The sequence below is a fragment of the Tetrahymena thermophila genome (assembly GCF_000189635.1).
Source record: "Tetrahymena thermophila SB210 genomic scaffold scf_8254565, whole genome shotgun sequence".
Lineage (NCBI taxonomy): Eukaryota > Ciliophora > Oligohymenophorea > Hymenostomatida > Tetrahymenidae > Tetrahymena > Tetrahymena thermophila.
This window is the reverse complement of record NW_002476336.1, coordinates 154,999-177,764: the sequence shown is the minus strand read 5'-3', so window position 1 is coordinate 177,764 and position 22,766 is coordinate 154,999. Positions and strand designations below refer to the sequence as shown.

The following is a 22,766-nucleotide window of genomic DNA, read 5'->3' as shown; positions in this document are numbered from 1 at the left end:
CTTTTTCTTAAAAATTTTTATATATTTAAAAAATAAGTTTAGCAAATTAAATTTAAATTTTTATTTTTTGTTCATTTGATTTGAAGATATGTTAATTTACATAACTTTAAAATGAGTAAATTATAAAATCAACTTTTAAATTAAAAAAATGATTGGAAATTTGTTTTGTAATTAAATTTGAACATTTATTTAGTTTTATTGAATTTAAAAATAATTTTAAAAAATTAATTAATTTATTTTAAATCTAAAAATATAAATATTTATTTTATATTTTTGAACTATGTAAGTAAGAATCATGCTTTTTAACAATATAATAAATTTCAAACATATTATTATGCGCGTATATTGTAAATAGGATTTATTAGTATTAAATTGTTAATAGCGGGATTATAATCCAAATTCAAAATTTTAAAGTTCAAGTCAATACAAAAGTTAATTTAGAATTTTATAATAAACATAATTATTATCAACACAAGCAAAACAAATTTTAAAATGAAAAAGCTTAACTATCAAAAGAAAGAAAGTTAAAATTTACCCATAAATCCTGAATACCCTATTATTATTGTTCCAACAAATATAGAGCCAGCATTAATTGCTACTAATTTGACAGAACAGTATGCAGAATTATAAAAAAAGGAAGAAATAAGAAAAAAAAGGGAAGAAATTGCTAAATAGCCCAACAAGTTTTAAAGAAAGGATTTTGTTGTTTAGAAAAAAAAAATAAGAGTAGCTCCAGTGATAGATAGAAGTAAAGTAATTGATGAATGCGTAAAATTAGAAAGAGGTATCCAGTAACTTGAAAAAGAAATACAAGATTTATAAAAGGGGGACTAGAAGTCTGATGATTTAAAATAAAAAGAAATAAAAGAAATAAAAGAGCTTAGTTAAATGATACAAAGATGGAAAGAAGCTAGTTAAGAAGGTATTATTGAGCTTCATAAGCTAGTTTCTTAATAATATCCAGATATGGTAAAATTTTAAATTATTTTGTAAAAATATTTATTTATTCTTTTAAAAAATAATAAGACTCTTAACCAAGTTGTTGATATGCTTAAAATTGATCCTCATGTTGTAGGATATAATCCTGTTGATTAAGATTTTACTAGTTGATTCCAAAAAAAATATTTTTTTTAACACTTATATAATAATATTTACTATTTATGATCTAATGAAAATCATTTATATTAATTAAACAAATTTATTGATACATGTTTTACTTAATTGTTATGAAATATAATCAGGTAAATAAAAACTTCATTTACATGACTCTTAGTTATCAAAATTTTTTAATATAGAATTTTACTTTAAGTTCTTCTAAATTTTTTTAATGGATATTATAATTTAGAGTTTTTATTGATAAAGTTAATTTGAGATTTGTATCATTATTTATTTTATTATAAAATAGAATACTTCTTTAGAAAAATATTTTAAATTAAAATAGCAATTTTATTTAATTTGGTCAATAATCATGTTTATTTAGTAAGATGATTTTATTTAAATGTATTTATTTTAAGTAACAAAAGATTCATTCACTATATCTTTGATATCTTGAAAAATCTACAAATATATGCATTTATAGATTATAAATCTTAAAATAATTACTTCTTTAATATATTAATTAATTTAAATGATCAAAAAACAATAAAATTATTTTTCTCTTTATCATAAATTGATCAATTTAACTAAATAAATATTTTTCAGATATTATATTGAAAGAGAAAAGTAAGATATAAAATAAACATTATTGAGGTTACTAATAACAAAGCATCTAGCTTTTTTACTTTCTAAATTGCTTCCTACTTGCTTTCTTCACTTTGAGGCACTTACTATTCATTATCAGGATTTGAGTTTTCCTAATCTTTTTATTATGGATTTGGTTAATCTAATTTACTTTCTTCTAAGTCTTTTTAATTTTCTTAATTTAAATTAATATTATCCTATTCATTTTAACTTTTATTATCTTAATTATTAAGCCTGTTTGTTTCTAATTCATTAATATTTTATTCTCTACTCTGGTTTTACTATTATTTTTCCTCTTCTTCAGGCTCTTATTGTTGTTATTTTTCTTTATTCTAATCACTCATTTAATTTTGATTCCCTAAATCTTACTTTTGTTTAAGATCTGAATTTTTTTAATTTTCTTTTTGCTAATCTGAATCGTTTTATTTTTGAGGATTAGACTATTCATTTTCTATTTTAAATTAAACAATTTTAATAAAAATTGAAATTTATGGATAAAATTACTTGGATTAGCTTTTTCTTTCTCTTTAGTTTGACTATCATTGCTTATAATTCTAATAGAATTGATTACATTTACTACTTCTTCTAAATTTTTGGCAACTATTTTTCATAAAAAATATTAAGAATTTATTTTATTTTAAATAAAAAAAACCTTATTCGAAGCTATATTATCTTTCCTATTAATAAACTTGGCTTTGGTTTTATAAATTTATGGGCTCTCTTTTTTGCTAGATATTAGTTTAAAGTGTATTAATTTTAGGCTTTTCTTATTATAGTTTTTATATCTTTTATTCTAAATTATCTAAATTCTATTTTTCTTTTTCTATATCTATTTCTTTCGCTATTTCTATTGTTTCCTCAACATTTTATTCATTTTAAGCTTGAGAATTACCTAAATTTTTATTAACTTATGGTTCTTTTGGTTATTTTTATCTTTATTTTAGAATTTTGTTGATTGGCCCACATTTTTCGCATTCAAAATTCCAACTTTCTTTAGCTAATTTCTTTCTTACATCATTAGAGTGAACAATCGATCCTACACTCTATACTTATTCTTTTTCTGGGAACATGCTAATCAAAGCTTCTAAAATTGTTCTCATAGTCCAAGAAGCATTCCATTATTCAGCATGAAAACCTGTGATAGTTAAACAAATTTTTTAATTTACTTCAAATCTTCCACTTTTCTATATTATAAAAAAAATAAATATTCATTCTACTATGATATTAAAGCAAATTTTCAGTGGAAAATGAATATTAATTTACGTTTAAAAAATAGATATCAGGTGGTTCAAGAGGATAATTAAAAGGGAACATTATTTTTCCATGATAAATTCCTTCCTCAAATTCTGTTTCTGTAGGTCCTCTTATTGTGAAATGCCAAGTATAGAGGTCATTCTAATTAAATAATAATTATTTAAATTGATAAATAAAATGAAAATAGAATGATATCGATAAAGAATAAATTAAAAAAATTTTTACACTTAAAGGAGAAGCAGTGTAATCTTCAGAAGGATTTTTGCTTAAATGCTCAATTTCCTTCATCATTCTTTTTTGTTTTATATTCTCATTCATTTTAGAAATTCAAAATTAAAAAGCTATATTTATATGTTTATATCTATTGCCTTTAAGCAAGCTATTTCCTATTCTTTAAAAGTTTGATTGTTTTTTTCTATTAAAAAATCTAAAATATAAAATAATACCAAGAAAAACTGATCAAATCAAGATAACTTTTTTTTGAATGCAATATGAAGTTAACACATGTTGAAATTTAAGAAAACAAGCAAGAAAATTTAGAAAATAATACTTTACTCATATCAAATAATTTCTATTACATACATCTAAAATATATTATTAGGTTCGTTCATAAAATTTAAATTTCATCAAATATAGATAACTAACTAACTACAAAAAAAATAGAAAATATTTCAATCTATTTAATTTAATAGAATTTTTTTGATTATGTTAATTTATAAACAATTAGAATATATACTAATATATATATTGATAATTTAATTTTTCAAAAAATATTAAGAGTTATTTGTAGATGATCTTAATATCTTAAATAAGATTAAAAACAAGCTATTTTCAACATTGAATTGAAATTTGATATAAATCAAATTACTAAATATTTGTATATTTTGCTAAAACTAACTACTTGAATTCAATAAAAATATTAATTTAAACATTAATTGTATCTTTTTTTGTTGTATTTATATATTTTTATTTATTAATAAATAAGTTTTTTTACTTAATTTTACTTAAATTGAGAAAAGGCAAGACGACTATTTTATTTGGAATATTCATGATAATAATAGGGAAATATTTAATTACAGACTTTCTGTTTTTTAAATTGTTATTTTGTTAAAGAAAGCTACCAAGTATAGTAATTAAAAAAATATACAAAATCAAATTAAATCTAATCAAGATTTTTGTAATATTAAATATATATAATTTTTGTCGAAGGTTTATATAAAATTTACCATGAAAATCTCTATAACTTCGAATTTTGACATAAATTTCTACTCAAATTCTGGTTTTGTATTTTTAAAGTAAAGCCTGAATTTTCAAAGGAAAAAACGCAACTAAAAATATATATGTTATCAACACTGATAAAAATAACATGAAAAATAGACGGTGATTCTTTTTAAATATTTTGCCTTTTTAAATCAAGAAATTCATTTACTTTTGCAAAAATATTTCTTTACACTTTTCTTTTTGTTGAAAGAACAAACATGAATTTGAAAAATTCAGAAAGTTTCTAATTACCAAATTAGTGGATCCTAAATACTTTTTAGATTTATTGAATTAAAGTGAAAAATTTTATAGTTCTATTGTTGGCGGATAATTCTGTGAATAAATAATATTCACATAGGTTATTGAATTAAATTGTGAAAATATAGTTAATTATCATTAAAAATTCAATGAACTAGTGGATTTTCTGTATTTGATTTATTTTGATTGATGTAATTACAAATATAAAATATTCATGTGCACTGACTGATAGAAGCAAATTAATTTGTAAAAAAAACTTTTGTTTAAATCAATAATAATAATAATAATAACTGGAAAGAATAAGGTAAAAAGAATATTTCAAAATCTCTACATATTTATAAAATTGGTGAGAAATCAAAGTTGTCATACATACATAAATAAATACATAAAAAAACTTTCCTTTCAACGAATACAACTTATTTCATTTACTGAATAAATAACTCACAAATGACAGAATTTAATGACCTGAATACTAGTATTTTGAGCAGTTAGAGTGGGTTAAGCTAAGAAGAAAGGAAGAGTGCGATAGAGTCTGTAAGTTTCTCTGCCTCATCAAGTCCCAAGCTTTCTTAAAGAATTAAGCCCAGTAAAAAGAAAGACTTGATAAAGCTTATAGGGACTGTTGTAAAATTAGAATAAACACGCAGAAAAGATAGTATCATGAGAGATCAAGAATGTGGAACTAACTACACCTCACGCAAAAACTCAGAACAAATGTTTGAAAACTTTTACGAAAAGCTTGAAAAAATAGGAGAAGTAATTAATATATATCTTTTTTTTTGTGGATTTCTTTTTAATTTTTCTTTAACTTTGTTTCTTTATTTATTTGATTGATTGATTAACCAATACAGAAACAGTCTTTGTTTCTTTCTTTCTATCTGTTGTATATATGTATTTTTTGTTTATTCATACAAAAATACATAACAAAAAATAAGATCTATTAGTGATCTGTTTTTTGATTGATTGATGAAAGGTATTAGATATTTTCTTACTATTTATTAATTTAAACATTCCATATTATTTGATATTTAAAAATTTTTTCATTAAAATATTTGATATCAATCACTTCACATAAATAGATACATAATTCCTTGAAATCTTTATTTATTCTATCAGCAAACACACTTATATTAAACTATTTGATTTTTATGAATGATTTTTTTTTTTTAATTTTAAGGGAGGTAACAGCTGTGTTCATCGCTGCAGAAGAATAAATGATGATAGTTAACACTTTGCAGTGAAAATAACAAAATTTTCAAACGAAGAGATCATACTCAGTGTAAAAATAAGATTTTTGCATAAATAGAAAATGCTATTTTCCTTTTTCAATTCAAAAACTATTTACAGTATAATTACATCTAAAAAAATATTTAAAAAATCACTCATCAGATTAGAGATTTTTCTCAAAATTCAATTCATTAATTGATTAAAGAGCATAAAATTTTAGAATGTATTTTGATAGCAAAATTTATAAACATATTTTTATAAAAGAATGAAATTTAAATATGATAATAGACAAATATTTTTAAATATATTTTATTGAATTAATTTATTGACTTACAAAATTTATATTGTGTTTTGAAATTTATACAGTTTATTTTTTATTAACAACAATCATTATATTGAATGAATAGGAAACAGATACGAGTAATAGACTCCTAAAACTTAGTCACCCTAATGTTTGTAAAGCCTATGATCTATTTGTAGAAAAATCATTTAATACTACTTACCTTATCATGGAATATATTAATGGTTAGACGATTGAGCAATGGATACAGCAAAAATAAACAATCGAAGGTAATATAAATATACAACAGTTAATACAAATATATTTTTTGGATTACATTCAAAACCCCCAATAACGCTTAAATTTGTATTGGTAGAATACATATATTTTTCTGTAATTTAAATTTGTGAACAATAATAATCGAGGAGTGAGCAAAATCTGTATTTTATTCAAGCTTCACTCAGCAATACCTGAATAAAAAGTAAATTTTGATAATCTTTGGATTTTATTTTAATGGATGGCTAATAACGCTAAGTTTTATTGCAAGTGAGGTGAATTTTAAAGGGATCATAACAAAATTTTCATAATATAATAAAAGGTCCCTATTTTTTCACTAAAGTTAAATAAAAATAAGCTGACTTAGATTTCTAATCAAAATGAGTTAGAAGGACCAATATTAAGCAAATAATATTTTTGAGTTAGTTTAGCTAATACTTAAATCCAGAGGGTTTTTTCTAAATATTATTTGCTCAATAAAAAGCAGACAAATATTGCAAATATTTCATGCAAATTATAAATTAAATTAAGTATGATTGATCTGCTTTGCATTTATTTAATTATTTTTAAAAACTACTAATTTTATTTAAGAAAGCTGAATCGATATTCTAAAAAAATTATATTTTTATCTAACTAAGCATTATTTAACTGGAAGAATTTATTTTATTGGTATTAAATAATTATTAATAATTTACTAAAAATAGATAACGAGATTAGATTTATTATGAATGGTTTACTTGAAGGAATAGATTATCTTCATTAACAAGGTTTTATACATAGAGATATTTCATCAAGTAATGTAATATATGACAGAGATTGTAAAAAAGTTAAAATAATTGATTTGTCTACTTGCAAAGATAACAAATTTTCACCACACAGAAAACTTTTAACTGTTATTGGAAATGACATATACAGAGCTCCAGAAATGTTTGAAGGAGCATATCATTAAGAGGTAGATATTTGGGCAGCTGGATTGATTCTTTTCTAATTACTCTTTTAAAAACATCCATTCTTTGAGTCTGGGTAAATTATTATTTTCGAGAAAGAATAGTTTAAATCAATTAAAGAAAATATAATTTAAAAGTATTTTTCAAAATTTCTTCAATTAAATTATCTGATATAAATCAATGTAATAACATACTTGAGATTACTATTCCAATTTTTATTCTTAAAATCTCAGCAATAACCATTTGTTAAGAAAAATTTAATCAATTTGATTGATATGTATAGTTTTATTGAACATTAGGATTCTTTTTTTTTTTTTTTATGTTTATTTTTATTGATGTTTTTACTTCATTCAACATTAATCACTAAAAAAAATTTAAATTATAACAAACCATTTTTTTTATGAGTTAGTGACGATTAAGTGGTGCTAGTGTAGAAAGTAACTTAGTAAGAGATAGATTGGGATTTATTGCAAAAGACCAACGACAAAGTTTCACCTTGCCAAATTGACTTATGCCAAGAAATGCTAAAGAAAAACCCTTCTGATAGAATATCTGCAAAATAGGCTCTCCGTCATCCTTTCCTTGTAAAGATTAAAAATTTTTTAAAATTGATACCTAAAAAGTTAAATTAAATATATAGAAAAATATAATTTACAAAATTAACTTACTTTTTTTAATATAATTAGAAATAGAGATTGTGCAGCAAAGATTTTTCTTTCGAAACCAGAGTTAAATCATAATCAATTAAAAGTATAATGCGTATTAAATCTTGCGAAGAATTTACTAGTGAAACAAATACAAAAACAGACACTTCTCTTCATAGTAGTTCATAAAAAATCACAAGTGTAGAGGAAAATCTTTCACCTCTAAGATATTTTTGAAAAAAAAAAAAATTGGTAAACATAACATAATAATTTAAAATATATCAATCAATTAATGAATGATTATTTATTTTATCTTCTAAAAAAGATAATTTAATTCAACATAATTTAAACATTTTGTAAAATATAAACAAATTAACAATGAAACTAAATATTGTAGACTAAACATGTGCCTAAATGAAAGAAAATTTCCCACATTAATAAATAACTAAAAAAATATTTTAAAAAGACTTTTCAACCTATTTAAAAAATTAATAACCAAACTAATATTTCAAAATAAAAATAACTTACGAAACTAAATTCACTATTACTAAATAGCTTTAAAAATTATTTTATCTATTTTCGATAGCTTGAAAGGAGATAGTAACATATTTGTAATATAGAATATTTAATAAAATAGTTTTTAGCATATATATAAATCCGTATTAATTATTTAATTATTTTTACTTGTAAAAAAACTTAATCTTATTGATCAAGAAATTATTTTTACTATGATCTAAAATTAAAAAATCTTTATGAATATTTTAAGCACAGAAACTTAAACTACTAATATATTTTTATTGATGGCATTTATATTTATTAAACTTAAATAACATTAATTAATTTTTTTATAAAAATTTGATTAATTTAAAATTAATTTTTTTATAAAAATTTGATTAATTTAAAATTAATTTTTATGAAGGATGTTTTGATAAATAGAAACAATCTTATTTTTTACTACTAATAATTCTAATAAGATATCTATTTATACTAGTTTAAAAATCAGAAATATTTTTTTAATTATTTATTTCAAATTGATTGTGATGGTATTTTAAATAAATAAATAAATTAATTAAATTTATAAGACTTTGAACATTATAAATCGTTTTTATAGAAGAGATAGAAGAGGAAATAATTTAAATTTTTAGGTTTCAAGAAATAAATACTTGAAAATAATAAATTGATAGAATAATTAAAAATAATCAATCCAACAATAATATTTACATACAAATATTAATAATATACTTTCTCTAATATTAGAGATATTTAATAAATAATATAAAGTATAAGTTTATTATCAAATTATGTTTTATATTTAAAAGCATTATTGATAATATTAATCTATATATTGTTAGATCTTTTTGAATATTATATAATATTTATATTAGTTTAAGAACGATTTTATTTGGTTATAAAGAAAGTCTATTGAATAGAATTATCAGTTATTTATTTATTTATCTTAATTTATTTATTTATTTTGTTTTTATATTAAAGGTGATAATAAGATTTTTTGTTATGTTTATCTTTACCAAATTTAATCTTGACGCTTTTCAGTTTTTCATTAATACATTTTAAGAGGATAGACTGAAGGAGCGTTTTAAACAGGCTTTGAGACAGGAGATTGATAATTTTCAACAGAAACTCTTAACTTTTAAGACTAGTAAAGTGATAGTTTTGCAGTTTAAGAGAGTTGTTAACTATTATTGTATTTAATTTGGTTAAGCACTTATTATTATGGAGTTTATTATGATGTTGATACAGAGTTGTTAGTAGAAGAGGTAGTGTTATTGTTTGTTTTCATTATTTAGCTGAATTATATATTGTTTTGGAGATTGTTGCTAATATTATTGTTAGGGTCTTACTAAACTGGAGATATATTTTAATTGATAGAATTTAAAGGGGATAATGAAGATGACTAAGGATTATTTTAATTAAAACCTTATTGGTAAGTAGAATTGAACATAGATGCTTAATTTTAACCATTTTAAAGTGGTACAGATTAATACTAAGTTAAGGATGATGCCGACATTTGCTATGCAGGGTTAACAATATTATTAGCAGCTTGCGTTAATTTTTAGTTTTAACTTGATGAATGAGTTAAAGATGAGATTGGGGGAGAGCAAGGGACAGAGGAAGGTTAAACTTAATTATTACTGCTAGGAGTAGTTGAAGAGTATTTTGTAGGGTTTTAGCCACTATTTTATTAGTTATCAGTTCCTTGTAGCTTGTTAGCTTATTGTGTCTTTGAGTGATTACCACTTAGGAAAACATCTTTAATATACAATATTCTTTTTCTAATATTATGAGGTAACGAAGACTTATCTTCATGGTTTAATGTGTGAATTTTTTGAGTTCCATTCTTATCTTTGAAGTATAGATTTTTATTTTGCTAAGTGATAACAACTTCACTCTTATCAATAAAAATAACTTAAAGATCTTTGTTACTAAATCTAAAAAAGGAAGCTTATTTAGTTGAAATGAACTTTTTCAGATAGACTTCTTTTTCAAAATCTCCTTCTTACAATTCAACTTTCGGCTTTATTTAAATAAAAATAAATTTTATCATTTTTGTTTGGTATAATATAAAATATATTTTACACAAATAAGTTTGTATTTGTTGAGGAAGTATTCTTTTATATTTGTGGTCAGTCTAAACAAGTTTTAGCATGAGGGAGGTATCTATTTAATAGGATACTTTTGAATAACATAGTTGTCTTAAACTTTTTAGATGTGCTCAAACGTTCTATTTTATTACAATATTAAATTTATATTTAATGGTTTAAAAAGATTTTAAAAAGGATAGTATTTACTCATCAACGATTTAGGTTACATTTCCATCATTCAGTAAGATACCTACGTTTCCGTTATTCAAGTAGTATGCCAGACCAAATTTGCTGCTGCAGTCAATGTAATCGAATAAATAAATATTTTACTTTTGAGTCAGAAGATTTATTTACTCTAAAGGTGACTAATTTGAGTTTTGCTAACCACTTTATGCAGGAAGATTGTAATAAGGATTATTGGCTTTGTTATGATTTTAATTTTAATTTGTGTCAGAAATGTGAATAGTATTATATTTTTTGATATCGAATTTTTAAGAAGAAGTAAGGGTTGGGACTTTTGTTTAAGAGCTTTGGGAGTAACTTGGCTTCTCTACAGAGGAATATCCAGCAGCTGTATTTAAATTTTTTGGAGGACTTTAGTGCTAATTAAGTATATTTTAATTAGATGAGATTGGATTTCCAGTAAATTATTAACTGCTTGGGTACTTTTGGAGAGAGTTTTCTTTTTTACCTTAGAAGTAATTTTAGAATTAACGAGAAAATTGAATATTTTCTTAGCTTCTCATGCGCAATAATTGATAATTGTCATTTTCTTAGTTAGCTATGTTTATCTCATTATTATTAGGGTTGTTACTGCTTATTGTATTATTTTCGTTTGTATTAGTAGAATTAGTGTCCTATAAGTTATTAGAATTTGTAGTAGCATGCTGCTGAGATAGTGAAGTAGGTTTAAAGTTAGCAGTACTGCTGCTTTGGGTTTAGTAGAAGTGATTACTACGCTAAAAATGCTTTGTGGATTGGGTTGTTGATATATGAGGTGTTTAGTTTTCATTCTGGCAATTATAATCATAAGGCTGAGCTCCATTATTTGCTAATTATAATTAAGATTTCGGAGCTAGAACAGACTCGCTTTTGCGTAATTTTCTTAAATAGTTAGCAGTAGGAGGAAGTGCTAAGGTGCTTATTGGGAATGTTTTAGGAATATAATACTCTTCACTTTTCATAAATGGATGTTGAAGCATTTAATCCATAGTTAATCTCTAGTCTGGATTAGGAACCAAGATTTTTTAAATAAAATCTTTTGCTTCTTTTGAAATTGTACAATTTTCCTAATACAATTATTTATAAAACAAAAAAATTTTATTAAAATGTTATTTTTTTATAAAAGGCTTATGAAAATACAGGGAAAGAATATCTGTTGGCCTTGATGTTTCTCAGAGTATTTTCAACTTCTTTTTCTTCGAATGGTGGCTTACCGATTAAAAATGTATAAACTATCACTCCAATGGCCCAGTTATCAACTAAGTAATCATGACCTTGATTTTTAAGAACTTCAGGAGCTATATAATTTGGAGTCCCGCAAACAGTTCTATTTATAAATTTATAATTTTCATAGCCATTTGAATAATTTGTTTTGTTAATTATTTGATTCGTTTAAAGAAAATAATTAATTAAACTAAAATATGTAAAATATGTTTGAATGGATTAGCTTAGAAAATTAAATTTTTGTATTTTAATAGTAAAAGGAAACAAACTAATAAAACCACTATTAAATTTAAAAGAGAATGCATTAATCAATGAGTTAATAAATATATATGTAAATAAATAAATAGATTAATTACTTTCTTTTTTGAGCATTCTTCATCATAGCTGATAAACCAAAGTCTGCTAATTTGACTACCATCTTGTCATTTAAAAATATGTTTGCTATCTTTAAACTAATTATTTAATTAAAAAGGGTGTTATAAAATGTGGAATATAAACTAAGTTATTTATTTCTTATTCAGTTATTTAATATTTATCTCTATTCATTCAAAAATATCTAAATTCACTCTAAGAAATTTGAATAGTTAGCTGTTAAAATTTTGCGGAATATTGTTTTGATATTAAATGAAATATAGTTAAAGAAGTAAAAAACAAAAATAAATGTTGAATTTATTTACTCTCTATGAATAACTCCTTTCGAATGGATATATTTGAGGGATTAGATTATTTGAAAAAGATGGCTCTTGACTTCGATTTCAGTTAATCTTTTTCTTCTGTCCAGTAGCTCCTTAAAAGTCTTTTTTTAATATAATTAAGAATAAATTGAATTAATACATTTAAGTAGTAATAGATTGATTGATCGTATGATATTTATAGATATTAATTTTGCATTATTTTTAAATAGAAAACTATTTATTATTAATTACCTAATTGCTGCAATACTCAAGTACTATATAAACATTCTAGGAATCCTCGAAAGAAGTGTAATATTTAACTACATTTTCATGGTTTAGACTTTTCTAAATCTTTATTTCTTAGTTCAACTATAGTTTTATTTTAAAATTGATTAAAATCTATTCTAATTGATCATACATAAAAAAAATTAATAGCCCAGTTAATATTAAAAATTTAATAAAGCTCTGTGCTATGTCAAAATATTATTAAAAATCCAGCTCATATGTCTTAAATTTTTATATGTTACCTTTTCTTTGAAGGAATCCTTTTCTAATGAGGATTTGTCAACTACCTTTATTGCATATTACTCATTTGATGAAATATCTTTTGCAAGGTAGACTTTAGCAAATCCTCCTTTGCCTAATTTGCTTAGTACTTCATAAGATCTCTCTACTTTCCATTCGCCATCTTAATTTTTTCTTTTTTCATGCAATAAATTTCTTTAGGGCTACGCTTGGTAGCACGAAACTGGATCCTGCGCAGGTTTTTATTGCTAATTTTGATTCTCTGTGCTCATATTTTATTTCAGTTGGTAATCAAATTCTTTACTTTCTATTTATGTTTTTCTTTTTTTAATTTGTTTTTGAATTACCTTTTCTCCTTTTAATTTATGTTTTTTAATTATGAAAAGTGAAGTAAATGAAGGGGACTTTTATAATAAGTATTACTTTCTTTGTTTTAGTGCTATCTAATAGAAGTTGTTTGATTACAATCAAATTGCAAACGTACTTTTAAAATGCTCAATAGCTTTTTGGCGATTTAATTAAAGAATTCTTATTTTAAATTAACAAACACAAAGGATAAAATTTGCATAAAGAAAGACATTGTTTGATAATTTAAAAGCATTTAAAAATTAAGCAGGCTCTTCATCAACTTTTTATTGCATACTTTATTGAATATATTAAATCTAAATCTTTTGTATATTTTATGAAGTGTTTCAATTAATAAGCACTATAATAACTAACAGATTTTGCACAATATTTCTTCATTTGTTTTAATTTAATTTGTTAAATTATATTAAGAAAATTTAATAAATAAAAATCTAATTTTATACTTAAATGTTGAAATTCTTATAACTAACTATAGACATATATAGTTCAACTGAAAAAAAAAATAAATAAACAAATAAAAAAATAAATAGTTAGCATTTCTTTTAAGTTTTTATAAACAGAAGCTAATCTTAACAAATAAATTATTAATATTTATCAATTTTTAAGCAAATTTTTTAGAAACCCTGCTTATTTTTTTTTTTATTAATGGATTTTAACTTTTAAAAATATTTCAAAAATAATTATTTTATTTAATGAAATTAATTCTTAAGATGGAATAAAGAAAGCGAATGTAAACATTAAACAATTGAATCTTTAATATAATCGGAATTAAATTTTACTAGTTATTGATGATTTTAAATATTTACCATTCAAAACAATTTCTGTAGATAAAAATTTAATTGAAATTAAAAAGTATTTGTAAATTAATAAATTTACTTAATTATTTTAGATTTTATGGTTAAAAAATATCTTAAAACAAAATTAATTGTACAAAGCGCTTTTAATTTAAATTATGAATAGATATTAGTAAATTCTTGCAGACAAAAAGTTAAATAATGGCATAGATAATAAATTTTAGTTGAATTAAGAAGGCTTTTACAGTCCTACTCGAGATTATAAAAAATATAAAAAAATGGAAGAATTTCAATTACCAGATATTAAGAAATATAATTTTTTTCCATTAAAGACAGATAAAAGTAAGCAGCCTCCACTCCATGCTGATAGTGAACCTACAGCATTTTAAAATTATAAAAAGAGCCAACAAATAACTTTTAAAAAAATTGAAGATAAATCATAAAGTAATAGAAATAATGAATTATCAAATATTCAGCTTTAGTCCATACCTAATAGTAGCTTATGCCATAATACCTCTTAAAATACTCAAAATCCTCATAATTTGTAAAAATAAAAAATTGAAACAGAATACGGATTAAACATAAATAAGTAAAGATTAAGTTTATAAAATATACTTTAGCAGTCTTCAAAATACTCAATAAAGAATTAGATTTAAGAATAGAATTTAAACGAAGGTAATTCTGGTTATAACATAATTTAATCGCACAGATTTAGAGTGAGTTCCTTAGAAAAAATAAAGAATACATAAATAGAAACATTACAGCAGGGTATTAATGAATTGAATAAAAATAAAGATATCTATGACTAATCCCTTGTAGAACCTTTTAATACAAGTATAAACTAAAGTTTAAATAGCTCTTTGCAAAAAATTATAGATTTAAATAAATAGCCAAAATTTAAGAATAAAAGACAAGCCTGCTCTTATCACTATGACTCCTCTTAGAGTTTAATTAAACAAGATTCTAAAATATTTGGATTATCAGATTTATATATAAAACTAAGGTAATCTCTAGAAGAAATAGATAAATGTTCAGATCCTTTAATATTTTCTGAAAGAACTGGCTTAAAATCAAATAGCCCTGATTTAAATTGCAATCAGAACAAAAAAGTAATAAACATGAATAAGTAAAAACATGATAAACTTTAAAGTATTAATAACAGCAATTAGAATAGTTATATAGCTTAGTCTTCAAATAGCCAACAAAATGATCTAAAAGATACTTTATAAAATTATATTAATATTTAAAATGAAAAAATAGAAATTTAAATCAAAAACCAAAATCCTTATCTTTCTAACTCAAAAAACAACAAACCATAAACAATTTAAGATTAAGCCCAAAAAGATTTAAATGCATCTGATTGCAACTTAATCAAGACAGAATTTATTGATAAGAGAACAAATTAATATAGCTAAGTAAAAAATATCAATAAGTAAGACACCAGAGATTAATTATAGCTAGGAAGTACTAAATTTTTAAATTTCCTTCCTCATCATATAAAGAAGAAAAAAATTTAGCTTGGAATATAACTACAAAAGGGAATTTAAAGCCTGTAAAACAATTTAGCTTCATTAGACTAAAAATCTGAATACACAAGTTAAAATGTGGTATATTCGAGTGAAATATACAAGTCTCCTCAAAATAAATAAAATAGAGAAATTATATAAGAAACTTATTTTCCAATCTAAACACAAAAGTAGTTATCACCAGAAAACTAATAAAAAAAACATTAGACCAGTTAAAACCTTAATTTGCATTCTTATAATGGTCAGTAATACCAAGCAGATTATTTTAAATAAAAAGCTCAGTAATGCAGCTTGACATAATCTTTGGCTAAACAATAGAATAGCTAAAGAGTAAAAGAAAATAAGTACTATCATAATAGAATGTAAAGTTAGGATAAAATTTATAACGATTTGCAAATACATTCACACAGAGATTTTACTGGCGATTAATAAATTGGAGTAAAACCTATAAAGCTAAAAATAGAAGAAAGAAACTAATAATAAAATTAAAATAGGTAAACTTTTACATAATTCTTACCATGGGAAGATCCTAGAACTATAAATAATTCTGAAATAAAAAAATAGTAATTATATTACAAGCAAAGTTAAACTTGCGATAACAGCCCTAAAGACAGTTTAAAAAAAAATAATTTACAATTAATAGATAATTCATATAATTCTTCTCATTATGATAGAAAATTTATAGATTTCGACATATAAGACTACTTTTTATTGAAAGAAAAAGTATGAATAGAGCAATAAATAAGTGATTTAAATCAATAATATATTTAAAAATGTAACAAATTTATAAAGCAGTAAAATATTTATTAAAGTAATATATTGAATAAATTAAAACAGTCTACTGTTTTTATACTTTAATTAATTTTTTTCTTTTTATTTTTAAATTTTTTGTAAAAATAAATAGCCACAATTCTTAATTATACTTCATTAAAAAAAAAGAAAATTAATTAAACATCTAGAAACAAAAATTCTGTTTATTTATTCATTAATTTTAATACTTTAAAATTATTTGTAAAGGTTTTTATGTTAAATAAATAAATAAAAATAATGAAATTTTTTGTGGAAATTTTTATAAAATTTATACAATTTAATTAATAAACAATACATATTTATACAAAAATAGTTTTAGTAATAGATATTTGTTAATAATTTATTTAGTATTTTTATTTTTATAAAAGAGTTTATTTTGTTTCATAAAATTTTTATTTTGCTTAGATAAGTTAGCATATAGGTGTTTTCTACAACCACTGAGACGTCAAGAAGACTTAAAAACCTTCTATTTTCATTCATTTCTATTTGCATTTTTCTGTAGAAAAATACCCACCAAAATATGAAGAGAAGGAATAATATGACTATTTCAAATACTGAAACTAATTTTTCAGTAGTTTACATTTATTATAAATACTTGTCTCCCTTACCTTTCATAAAATCTTTTAATATTGATAAAATATCAATTGTCATTCTAAAATAAATATTAAAGTTTGGTATATCAAACTAATATTCCCAACCTCTTAAAACCTTTTTTAAATCATTATTTTTATTTAAAGAAATTAAATCATTCACAGATTACAGGCTGTCAAAGAAAAATTTTGCAGCAGTTTAATATCCTTTTGTTAATATTCCACCTCGAAGAGTAGAACATTAGCTTAAATCTAGATTGTATTAGTTTTAGTTTACAAATTAAGGATAATTATTTATTGGTGAACAAACATCTGCCTTAAGTATTTAATAGAAAAACTTTTAATAATCTTAATCATCATATCTTTTGCGAGCACTTGATTGTGAAACTATTTAAAGTACATTACTTAATTTCTCTGAGTTGTCTTTGAAAAAGGATGGTATTCTTTCACCAAAAAAGTACCCTTTATAAAGTTACTGACTATTAAGGCTGTAGTATATGTTTCCTAAAGTGAGATAGTATGAGTACGAAAAAGAGTTTTTTAAATCATAAAGAGAACCTATTTTAATGATGTATATTAGTTAAATACCATTAAAGATTAAAAAAAAAAATAAATAAAATTTACTTAAAACTTAAACGTTTAATATTGCTTCTTCTTAAAAGTTGTTTATTAAGAAGTAGGATACAATAGGAAGAGTGATAATTACTGCAAATACTATTATGCTCAATAATAGCATACAAAATGAGAATTTTTTTAAAGGTTCACACGTGGAAATAGTTTTTTTCTTATTAGGCTTTTCTAAATTTTTTAATATAAGCTATTTTTAGTTGTCTGTAAAGGTTGGTAATTATTTCTGAATCTTAATATCTTTTTCAGAACCTTTAGCTTTGTTTTATTTTTGTGAAACAGAGCCAGTTAACTTTTATATGTCTTTGTATTACTAAAGGGCGAACTGGAAGTTACTAAGACTAGAGACTGCTTGTTTAGACATTTATATTATGCAATTTGCATTTAAAGTAGACATTAGTCTATAAATTTACTCATTTTAGAACTGTAAATAAGCATAAATTGGAAAAATGAAAATAAGCATGCATAAAGAGAGCGAAATGCAAAGATACATTAGAAGAGCAGCATTAGAAGTAATAGATTTAAGAGAGGTTATAGAAGTGTTTTGTATATCTTCTTTTACATAATTAGCTTGTTCAAAATATTGTTGATAATTATTAATTAAAATTGCTTATTGATTATAACTATCAGATTGTAATAGTGGATAGGATTTGTAAGCAGTCAAATAATTTTGTACGAAATAGAACTCTGAGCTTGACAATTTGAATAATTAATCCTTTTTAGATTTAACATCTGTGTTAACTGACCAATTTATTTCTCTATTGATAGTATCATGAAAATAGGGAGTATATTGTTACGAGCTGTCAATTTATGCAATCCAAAGATTAGTCCATTCATCATTTAAAATTTTAATGTTACCCATGCACTCAGATTTTACCGTAGTCCACCTTTTGGTTAAACCTGGAATTAATTAAAATAGTACCATGTAATATTAGGTTATATATATTTATATTTATGACATCGATGACGCGATATCCATAGGCCATGAGACAAAATTAAAATCTACTTAGGCTCTGTCAAACGCTAGTGTTATTTACAGGCCTTGTAGAATTATGGCTAAAGAAATGGAAATAACTGAAACTAAGCCAAATAAATTTAGCAGCCTTAAGCCTAAACTGTTTTGAGTGGTCATGATTTTTCTCTCCACCTATTTCAATGCTTCTTTAGTTGAATTTGAACTACTAACTAATGAAGATTGTTAATAGTTTTTTTTTATTCCATTATCTGCTTGGTTGCTATTATTAGACTAATTGTCTTAAAATCTAACTTTAGGACTACTGCCTTAATTTTACTATTTTTCAGATAAAACTTGATCATAAAATTCTTATTAATCAACTTATTAGCTTGAAAATTGATTTAAATCTATCATTTTTTGAATGTTTTAGAAACTTTTTTAATTTTCTAATGTCATCATATTATTATGATGAAAACTAGTAATACTATTTTTCAATATAGTTTAGCCCATGTTATTAGAAATAGAATTTAAATCACTATGAATATTAGGAGTTTGTGGTATTTATGTATTCTCTAAATCTTTCTTTTTGCTTGTACTCTCATTAAGCTTACCTTCCTGAAAAGCTTACAATCTTTTTATAATATCTCTAGATAGTCTATTTTATTTATTAAGTGTCTTTTCACTAGTTTTGGTTGCTAAGCTGGGACTTTTCCAAAATTTTTCAGGCAGTTATTTAATTTGTTTTCTTTCACTTCTTTGAAGTAAATCCTCATCAAAATATTTTGGAGTAAAAGCTTTGGATGCATCTAAATTTTATCTTGTAGAAATTTAACCAAACTCTCTGTCGTTTTATCTGTAAGTACTAGGAATATCCTGATAAATAAGATGCGAAAGTTCTTAATTTGTATTTTAAGGAGATTGTATTAAGCTAACATGAGTCTTTTTAGAAATATTTAAAAACGGGCTATCTTTCTATTCAAGTCTAGATGAAATAATCTCTTCTACCTTACTGCTATTTACATCTTAGAAGAGAGTTTTCTAATTTTTAAAAGTTTTTACTTAATTCTAAACATTTGAAATAGAATTTTTCTATTAGTAGAGAGCATGAACGGAATTATTTTCATTAAATTAAAATAATTCAGAATATCCTATTCTCGTTGACTGCTACTATATATTATTGAGGCTTTCAATTTCTATATTTTTATAATAGTTAATTTAATGACAAGTTTGAAAAAAAAATATTTTCTTTTTTACCAAAGTTAGAGGTTTAATAGTTAAATTTCGTATACTCTGCTTGGAGTTACTAAATAAGTGGCTAGATTTCATACATGTTACATATTTTTTAACTATTTTTAACTGATATTATAAAGCATGGGAAATCATTATTTTTAGTGTATTAAATTTCTAAAAAAACATGATAATAATTAAAATTTTTATTATTTGAATGGATTTCCTATTCTGACCACTTCAATATTTTATCTGTCAGTGATGATGATTTAAAATATTCTTTTGAAGAGTTATTGTTTTCTAATTGCTGGAGGCTAGAATTTGAAAACGAAGGCAAAATCATCAGTGTATCTTTAATCTAAATTTATTATGTATCAACGTTTTGAACAAGTGTAGGTATCTATGGGAAAATTTTAGAGGCATTAATTTAAGGAATTTCGTCAAGATCAAATGTTTTTTTAAGAAAAGTATGATAAAATTATTTAGACACTATTTAAAGACTGTAAGTATCTTTTTAAATTAACATGCAATTACTTATGTCATAATTAAGGGAAATTGTGCATACAAAACCTATTTAATCAAAGGCACTTACATGATCAATTGTAGCTTTTACATTTACAGGAACTGCAAAATTCTCTTAATTTTTAGCCAGAGCGCAAGAAACTGTAGTTGTACTAGCATATTTTTTTTCAGAACCATATAAATATTACTTAATCTACTACTGGTGCTCTTAAATCATAGAATTAGGTATGATGCTGTGGATATTTCTACCTATATAATTAGGAAAACCAAACATCTATTCAAATGATTTTTATGCTTTAAGTATATTTCCAAGCGATGACATTTAAGCGCTAAGAAATAGTACGCATGAGTCGCTTTCGAATAAATTATGTCTCTAAGAAGAGGCTATGACTGTGCCATTTATAATTTTCTTATGTTACATTTAGTTAATTTATTATTAGAAGTGTATTTGATTGTTGCTGAGGACGAAACAGAAATTTTGATTAAACCCATTTTTAATTATATTCAGTTATAGATTATTTGGATTAAGCTTACTTAAAAAAGTGATCTTCTATTTTAGTTGGTTTCTTGAATTATACAATTTTTAACAACACTCTTAGACCTAATACGTACTAATATGGTCGTTATTTAGCATACTAAGGAGGTCTAATTTCTAATATAAAGAAGATTCATATATTTAAGAAGCAATTCGCAAGTGTTCCTCAAAAATAAGGCCTACAATATCTCCCAAAAAGGTGTTATTTTCTATCTTGAAAGACTTGTTAATTTTGTGAGTTAAGTACTAATAATAAATTTAAAATAGAATAGAAGTTTTGGGGAATTCATGCTTTAATCTTTAAATCTAAAAAAGAGTATGCGCTTTTGACTTTACTTACTCAACTAAAAAGTTAATATAATAAAAGTGGACTTTATTTAGATTGTTACAAGTCCTCAAAATTTCTCTAAAAAGAGTATCTATGTGTAAAATCAGGTGGTCTCTTCGCTTTTACTATTTCTTTTCTTTATTGCCTTTTACCTTTTGATTTTAAAAAAATATCTTAAGTATTTTTTTTTTTGCTAATTTAAATATTAAGTCAGCAAAAATTTAAATCTTAGAGAATTATTTAGAAATTTTAATTACGATCTCTTAGCAAAAGCAATGCTTCTACTTACATTACTCTATATGATCATTAGTAATTGATTCTAATATTATTGAATTAGGATTCTAAAAATAATCGAAGTGATTAAACTTATCTAGCTGTGATATAGCATCTTATATGTAGTAAATTTAAGATTAAATATTTTTATTTTATATTTTATCAGGAAGTTGAATGAATCTGTTGTAAAAAGACGACATTTATTTTTAAATGTCTGAGGCTATCTTTATAATAATAGGAAGAGTTACTAGAAGTAGGATGTTGATGCTCAAAGTCAAATTAGTTTTGATAATCAGACAGAAAAATGAAGATACAGCTAATAAAATGATAAATACATACTATATAACTCTAATGTTGTAAACATGATACTACCTATAATATGACTAATAAATGATACCAAAACCTGAGCAGACTAAACACACAATAGAGTTAATATCATAGTTATATAATCCTCTATTGAAGATTAGTATTGAAAGTAAAAATCTTTTGGAGATTTAGATTAGATTTAAAGGGTATTAAGATAATGCATCAATAGAAATACTTTAATTAAGATTGTAATCAAAATCATGTATATCTGCCAAAACTCCTAAGTATTATAAATTGGAAGTAAGAAAAGAAAAATTAAACTAAAGATTTAAAATAGGATTGAATAAAATTTATCAAACTATTTTCCATTTAAATTAACTAATTTTAAGAAAATAAATTATTTGATAGATGAATACTTGAATCTTTCTTATGAAGTATTTTATTATCTGTAAAATAAAAAGACTAAATACTTGAATTTCTTTATTTTGATTAATAGATTTCATCAGATTTGTTATGAAAAAATACATTATTTATTTCATTTTTAATCAAAGTATTTTCAAGTATTTAGTTGAAAAATCTCAAGAATTTTTGGCATTCATTATGTATTTTTTAATTACAATCAAATGTAATATACTCTTTGTTTATTGTGTAATTATTCTGACGTAAATTATTTCATTGTTCAAAAACTACTTTATGAAGCAATTTATGTTATAAAAATTTACTGATACGAATTAAAATTTAATTAAGAGAATTTGCAATAATGTATTACCAATCAT

At 22.9% G+C, this 22,766-nt stretch overlaps 7 protein-coding genes across 7 annotated transcripts; 3 read left to right on the top strand and 4 right to left on the bottom strand. All coding sequences in view use genetic code 6, as the record gives it.

The window, feature by feature from the left end:
* Positions 1-492: 492 nt before the first annotated feature.
* TTHERM_00470920 (double-strand recombination repair protein) lies at positions 493-1,110 on the top strand (the record flags this gene model as incomplete). The annotated part of the gene is made up of 2 exons (XM_001032982.3): positions 493-969; positions 1,027-1,110. The coding sequence occupies 2 exons, from the start codon at positions 493-495 to the stop codon at positions 1,108-1,110; spliced, it is 561 nt and encodes a 186-aa protein (XP_001032982.2).
* Positions 1,111-1,697: 587 nt separating this feature from the next.
* On the bottom strand, positions 1,698-3,312 carry TTHERM_00470910 (ubiquitin-conjugating enzyme; the record flags this gene model as incomplete). The annotated part of the gene is made up of 5 exons (XM_001032981.3): positions 1,698-2,191; positions 2,245-2,340; positions 2,393-2,924; positions 3,004-3,135; positions 3,220-3,312. 5 exons carry the CDS (start codon positions 3,310-3,312, stop codon positions 1,698-1,700), a joined length of 1,347 nt encoding a protein of 448 aa, XP_001032981.2.
* Positions 3,313-4,959: 1,647 nt separating this feature from the next.
* TTHERM_00470900 (Serine/Threonine kinase domain protein) lies at positions 4,960-8,123 on the top strand (the record flags this gene model as incomplete). The annotated part of the gene is made up of 6 exons (XM_001032980.1): positions 4,960-5,268; positions 5,690-5,791; positions 6,147-6,309; positions 7,000-7,318; positions 7,652-7,826; positions 7,929-8,123. The coding sequence occupies 6 exons, from the start codon at positions 4,960-4,962 to the stop codon at positions 8,121-8,123; spliced, it is 1,263 nt and encodes a 420-aa protein (XP_001032980.1).
* Positions 8,124-9,441: 1,318 nt separating this feature from the next.
* On the bottom strand, positions 9,442-13,550 carry TTHERM_00470890 (Serine/Threonine kinase domain protein; the record flags this gene model as incomplete). Its single annotated transcript, XM_001032979.2, has 8 exons — positions 13,134-13,550; positions 12,859-12,975; positions 12,610-12,728; positions 12,289-12,384; positions 11,849-12,035; positions 10,694-11,775; positions 10,482-10,626; positions 9,442-10,419 (listed from the first exon to the last, which is right to left on the bottom strand). Exons 1-8 carry the CDS (start codon positions 13,401-13,403, stop codon positions 9,442-9,444), a joined length of 2,994 nt encoding a protein of 997 aa, XP_001032979.2. The 5' UTR covers positions 13,404-13,550.
* Positions 13,551-14,416: 866 nt separating this feature from the next.
* TTHERM_00470880 (hypothetical protein) lies at positions 14,417-16,546 on the top strand (the record flags this gene model as incomplete). The annotated part of the gene is made up of 1 exon (XM_001032978.2): positions 14,417-16,546. The coding sequence occupies exon 1, from the start codon at positions 14,450-14,452 to the stop codon at positions 16,544-16,546; it is 2,097 nt and encodes a 698-aa protein (XP_001032978.2). The 5' UTR covers positions 14,417-14,449.
* Positions 16,547-17,008: 462 nt separating this feature from the next.
* On the bottom strand, positions 17,009-20,969 carry TTHERM_00470870 (transmembrane protein, putative; the record flags this gene model as incomplete). The annotated part of the gene is made up of 3 exons (XM_001032977.2): positions 17,009-17,775; positions 17,842-19,992; positions 20,054-20,969. The coding sequence occupies 3 exons, from the start codon at positions 20,967-20,969 to the stop codon at positions 17,009-17,011; spliced, it is 3,834 nt and encodes a 1,277-aa protein (XP_001032977.2).
* An 83-nt stretch (positions 20,970-21,052) lies between these two features.
* Positions 21,053-21,373, bottom strand: TTHERM_000470869 (hypothetical protein; the record flags this gene model as incomplete). The annotated part of the gene is made up of 1 exon (XM_012798703.1): positions 21,053-21,373. The coding sequence occupies one exon, from the start codon at positions 21,371-21,373 to the stop codon at positions 21,053-21,055; it is 321 nt and encodes a 106-aa protein (XP_012654157.1).
* Between the last annotated feature and the right edge of the window lie 1,393 nt (positions 21,374-22,766).